The 6,219-nt window shown below is 38.4% G+C and overlaps 1 protein-coding gene across 2 annotated transcripts; it reads left to right on the forward strand.

Moving 5' to 3' along the window:
• The first annotated feature begins 734 nt into the window (after nt 1-734).
• LOC309694551 (uncharacterized protein) lies at nt 735-3,168 on the forward strand. Of its 2 annotated transcripts, none has more exons than XM_082514734.1 (2): nt 735-1,029; nt 1,728-3,168. In XM_082514734.1, the coding sequence occupies exons 1-2, from the start codon at nt 772-774 to the stop codon at nt 1,881-1,883; spliced, it is 414 nt and encodes a 137-aa protein (XP_082370860.1). In that variant the 5' UTR covers nt 735-771; the 3' UTR covers nt 1,884-3,168. The 2 variants fall into 2 exon arrangements, with proteins under 2 accessions (XP_082370860.1, XP_082370859.1); XM_082514733.1 differs by having other exon boundaries at nt 741-1,021.
• The last annotated feature ends 3,051 nt before the right edge of the window (nt 3,169-6,219 follow it).

The raw sequence follows: 6,219 nt of genomic DNA on the forward strand, positions 1-6,219 counted from the left end.
TGCTCCTCACCTCCGTCTGCACCCACAGACTTCCCGAGGTGGAGGCAGGCCGGCAGGGACTTTGAGAGATGGGCTTTACTTTTAAAAATACCCCTTAATCAGGGTCTAACTCACTAAAAGATGGCCACATGTCTCTCTCCAACTTAATCTCTTTCTTTTAAGTAATTGTTTTTCATTGAAATGAAATTAATTGTTCAATAAAATGATTACATTTATAATTGAATTAAAGTTAAATGAATCAAGGTGATTTTGACTTTGCTAGTTAACAGGAAGAGAAACAAACTTACACAGGATCAAATGAAATTTGGAGCCAGCAGAAAAAGTCAGATCACAGACAAACAGAAACATTCCTCTTTGGCTAAAATAAAATGCAGATTATTGCTCATCTGCAGTTTTAATCATGGTGAATAATTTATGATTCAGCCAAGTAAGATTCTTCTGTGTGGAGGTTTTTCCCCTGTCAAAAGGCATTGACCATTACCTTCATCTAAACATGGAATTTAAGTCATGTAGTTGCCGTTGTTTGTTTTTAAAGAGGTCATAATATTTTTGTGATGGTAGAAATTTATCTTCAAAGTAATAGTTATAAAGTGAATTAATAAGACTTTCCAACAAAGAGAGGGAGTCACATGGTGCTTCTGAAACATTTGTACAAACCTCTCTCACATATGTGAGCAACATGCTCACAGTGTACAGCCCTGCTGACTGAGGCTGCACCTTTACCTGTCTAATCTTTTTCTTTTTACTTTGTTCCTCAAGTCCCACATCAACATGAAGTGTAAGGAGGAGGAAGATCTGGCTGGCCAGCAGGTCTGGAAGCAGGAGAGGAACTTCAATCTGGACCAGGAGGACACAGATCCCCCACAGATCAAAGAGGAACAGGAGGAACTCTGCATCAGTCAAGAGGGAGAACAGCTTGTAGTGAAACACGAGGATGAAGGCATCGTCGTCTGGAGCGGGGAAGAGCGGCTCAGACAGCTGCGTAACATCTGGAAACCTGAGAAAGATTTACAGACCAGCGGTAAAACTGTAATCGCTTTTCTGAAGTGTTAACATTAATATTAAACCTACAGTTTGTATCAGTCAGATCTATTTAATGTGTATTCGTGAAAACATGACAGGGAGTTTTAAATGGACTGGTTCTTATATAGCGCTTTTCTACTCAATCTTGAGCACTCAAAGCGCTTTACAAAACTTGTGCATTCATTCACCCACTCACTCCCATTCGCACAAGCACATTTTTCTTAGTGCTTTCTACCAACATTCAGACACACATTCCACAGATCAAAGAGCAACTTGAGGCAACTTGGAGTTAGTATCTTGCCCAAGGATATTTGAAATGCAGACTAGGTGAAGCCGGGAATCGAACCGATCAGTAGATGATCTGCTCTACCGCCTGAGCTACAGCCACCCCCAATAGTGAAGATTATTTTGAAAAATATCAAGATGTAGATCAGTTTCGAGATCAACTCCAAAATAGATCATCAGTCAGTCAGTAATAAGTGAGTTCTTTTTTGTTTGAAAGCTTTTTTTTACTCTTAATGTTGCTGAAAAATGTCAGAACTCAAGTTCTCATTTGCATCAGAGTGCACAAATAACTTCATTTTTACACACTTTTAATTTCACCTGCAAATGTGAGCAACATGCCCTCATTACAGACTTTAACTAAAACTTTATCTTCTCAGAAGTGTTTTTCTATAATTACATTTTTTTTATTGTTCGTTTAGACCTCCACCAGCAAACTGCCTGTAAGGAGGAGGAGTTTGTCGCCAATCAGCAGGAGAGGAACTCAAGTCTGGACCAGGAGGACCCAGATCCTCCACAGATTAAAGAGGAACAGGAGGAACTCTGCACCAGTCAGGAGCTGGAGGAGATTGTACTGAAGCAGGAGATCAATAGTTTTATGGTGACTTCTAGTTTTGAGGAAAGTGACCTCAGTGAATCAGAACCAAACGATGACCAGCTCCTTGCTCTTAACTTTCCTGAACCAGAGCTTGAGGAACAGGAAGAAAACCAGCATGTGGACTCGGGATCAACTAGAAATGCGGAGCTGAAGAAAAGGAGACGTCACAAAAACCGAACAGATAAGTCTCGGAGTGAAACTGATACAAGTAAAAAATCTGTAAGCTGTGACACTTGTGGAAAAACTTTTCAGTGTAAATCCAACCTGACGAGACACATGAGAGTTCACACAAGTGAGAAGCCACATTCTTGTAGCACCTGTGGGAAAAGATTCATTTGGAAATCAGGATTGGAAACTCACGTAAGGATCCACACAGGCGAGAAGCCATATTTTTGCATCACCTGTGGGAAAAGATTTAATAAGAAATCCGGATTTGAAAGTCACGTGAGAATCCACACAGGCGAGAAGCCGTATTTCTGTAGCACATGTGGGAAAAGATTTGGTAAGAAATCAGGACTAGAAACTCATTTGAGAATCCACACCGGTGAGAAAGCGTATTCTTGCAACGTCTGTAGGAAAGAGTTTAGAGACTTGTCGACTATGAAAAGTCACAGAAGGATCCACACAGGTGAGAAACCATATATTTGTAGCTCCTGTGGGGAAAGATTCAGTTGGAAATCAGGACTGAATTTTCATCTAAGGATCCACCTGAGTGACAAACCAAATCACTGCAGCACCCGAGGTAGAAAATGACCTCATGCTCCAAGTCACGGTACATTTCCTGTCCACAGCAGTGAAGGGCACTCTATGTTGTTTGTTCCAGCCCTGACTTTATGTTTCTCTAAGTTTGATATTTTTTTTATTGGTCTTTAAAGGTGACACAAATATTTATTGAACATGGATGCTCTTTTAATATTTACCACAGAAACTTGTATTTCTTCTTCAGTATAGAAGAAAACAAACATGAAAATGAGTTTTTCATCACTTGTTCCTTGTAACAACCATGATGTGATTCCTTTTTATCAGCCAATAAATAAGTTTTGATACACAGGACTAAAGATTTAAAAAAGTTCAAGACAAGTATACAATTTTTATTTAAATATGTTTTCTTTGTGATTTATGTTAATGAAGGTTATACTTCAGTATGGCTTTGACCTGGTTGTCCTGGTTCTTCTTAGCAACATGTTGCAAGATTTGATTAAAAATGTTTGTGACTAATTTTGTGTATTGTGTAATCCCTGCTAAATAAAAGCAGTTAAATGTGCTATATTGGCTCATGATAAGTGTTTATATCATTTTGCCTAAATGCAAGTAAACTCAATGTTTGCCAACTCTGTGTGTGCAGTTTGCTTCATAAGTACAGTAACAGAACTTAAACTACATGGAGCCTATTTTGATTACATCATTACAGATGTAGATATTATTCATAGTTCATATTTCACAGTGTGCTGCAATCTTCTCCACAGACCTGCATTGCTCTCTGTTCAGACCCGTCATCTTCAAGATGTCCACTAGATGTCGTCAGAGTTCCCCCACTTTCCTCATCTATTGTGTTGCCATTACGTGATCCTGCTTAAAACCTACAGTCCTTTACATATGGGTTCATTCAGGGTCATGTTTAGTGGGCAGGTTTAGTGAGATGAAGGAAACTCGTTTTCTTTAACTTTACCTCTGAGTAAGTAACTGGAGTAACAGACTCACTGATTCCTCCCCACCTGCTGGACATGAACCAGCTGACTGACACTTGTTTTCATTTTCTCATTCATAAAGTTGCTACCAGTTCAATTCATTTATATTTATATATAGTGCCAAAAAAACAACAGTTGCCTCAAGGTGCTTTATATTGTAAGGTAAAGAATGTAAAAACCTCCACAATTGAACAAGCTGAAAAGAGCAAATGCTTGGCAGCAGTGGCAGAAACAGGCTGTCTGTCGTAATCACTGTAAAACACTAATCACTGGTCAGTCATTTGTTCTACAAATTCTACATTTGGATTTCTGATTATTATTTCTGGCTGATTTTCATTAGATCGACCTGAGTAGGGCAGCGACAGATGTGTGCGGTCCAGAAGAAGAAGAAGAAGAAAGAGGAGAGCAGAAATGATGACATTCTAGGCTCGCTTTTCACCTTTGATGTACTCTTAGCAGGAAGACTTTGGTTTGGTGATGTGTTAGAGATAATTTAGTGGTTGAAGCTACTGTGGACTGACCAGATCTGCCATCAGCTCAGAGTGCTGGATATCACCGCAAACCTGAGACAAAGTCACACAGAACAGGTGTGTAAAACTGTGATGGTGTCAGTGAAATAACACTGACTCATGCAGGACTCTGATAAAAACTCAGCTTGTGGGCTAACAGACTAAAATCAAAGAATGCTTCTCTTTTTCTCTTTTGTTAAAAACTTTGAACATCCAGTGAGACACAGAGTAAAGTGACTTTCCGAGATTGTTTCTTCTTCTACAGATTCAGATAAATGATGTCATTTTGAGCCAGAAAGAACATTTCCATCATAAAGTAGGACTTTTATATTTTTTATTTATTTATCTGGTAAAAAGTCTCATTGACTTTGAAATGATCTGGCCAAGACCAGAAGCTCCAGTTTTTTCTGTTTGCAGCAGAGCAAAAAGGACAGAGAGCAAGGGACGAGAGAAGACATGAGACAAAGACATGAACGGGACCAAATACTAACCAAGACAACCTAAACAACAAATACTGAATAAATTCAAGAGCGTAAGCCCTTGAATTCTGATTTAATAAAGTAAATCAGAATACTTTATTAATCCTGAAGGATTAATAAAGTATTCTGATTCTGATAACTAGGAAACATAAGATACACAGTCTCTCATTTTTCTTTAAAGATAGACTTTAAGATTACCTATAGGATTCCTGCGGGTAATATTGAAATACAGTAAATGCTTGACTTTTCTCTGCATGTTTTATGTCTCCTACTTGGTTAATTATGGGTAATTATTAGAAGGGATACTAATAATTAGGGGCTGGTGTGTAGGAGCCATAATTGAATGTATTGAATTTTGATGATCACTGGGTTTTTATTTGTTTGGTTGTTATGGGAGTCACGTGGGTGCTAGCGGTGACATAAATGGGCGTTGTCACTCTGTCATTCACGGGTTTTGATTTTGACAGAGAGGAGGGCTGGGTAGCCGTAGTTTTTGTTGACCGCTGCACTACATGTTTCGCTTCGTTATATTAGAGCCTGTGATGTTGTAAGAGTTTGAATCAGGAGCCGATGATACTACTCTGTAAACTCTCAAAGCACTTTAATTAAACGAGCAAACAATTCCATCTCTCGCATTATTGCGTAACTTTGACAGCGCATCAGGCAAATAGGCAGGCTCCATCCCCGGCCTGTAGCGACTGTGGAAGTCGCTACAATGTTCTTTATTTATTTATCTGGTAAAAAGTCTCATTGACTTTAAAATGTCTTTTTCAAAAGAGATCTGGCCAAGACCAGAAGCTCCAGTTTTCTCTGCTTCTGTTTGCAGCAGAGCAAAAAGGACAGAGAGCAAGGGACGAGAGAAGACACGAGACAAAGACATGAACGGGACCAAATACTAACCAAGACAACCTAAACAACAAATACTGAATAAATTCAAGAGCGTAAGCCCTTGAATTCTGATTTAATAAAGTAAATCAGAATACTTTATTAATCCTGAAGGATTAATAAAGTATTCTGATTCTGATAACTAGGAAACATAAGATACACAGAGAACAGAATAATGATTAAACAAGACTCAAAAAACCACAAACACAAAACACTGGGTCAACGACCCAGGTACCCTAACAGCCGAGGGAAAAGATGACCTCCTATTCACATCAGTATGGTATATTTTACTCCCATATCACTACTCAAAGATCATATTTTATTGTTGTAGGTTGTGGAGGTGACACACACACAAGCTGTAGTTCAACAATGACTTCATTCCTCTATTGACCTATAAAGAGGTCTTGTTACATAAGATTAAAGCTGGAAACTGACACACATAAGCCCAAACACATTGTGTTATTGTGGACGTTGAAGTCACTGCATGTGTTTTTCATGAAGATTAAACTTTCCTGTGCTGTTGGTTCTTTGTTTAATTCTGTTGATTCTTACTTTTTTGTTCCTAAAGTTTAAACTAAACTCTTGTTGGATACCAGGTGTTCATTTAATAAAGCTGCAGGTTCAAACTTCTAACTGCATGAAAATGTAATGTGTAATGTCATGTGTTTCTAAGTACCATCATTGATTTTGGTCATCAAATCAGCCATTACTCATTTAATTTGATGTAAATTTCCCATAATTTGCATATTCAGATT

The sequence above is a fragment of the Aulonocara stuartgranti genome (assembly GCF_965226115.1).
Source record: "Aulonocara stuartgranti genome assembly, chromosome: 18".
NCBI classification, from domain to species: domain Eukaryota; kingdom Metazoa; phylum Chordata; class Actinopteri; order Cichliformes; family Cichlidae; genus Aulonocara; species Aulonocara stuartgranti.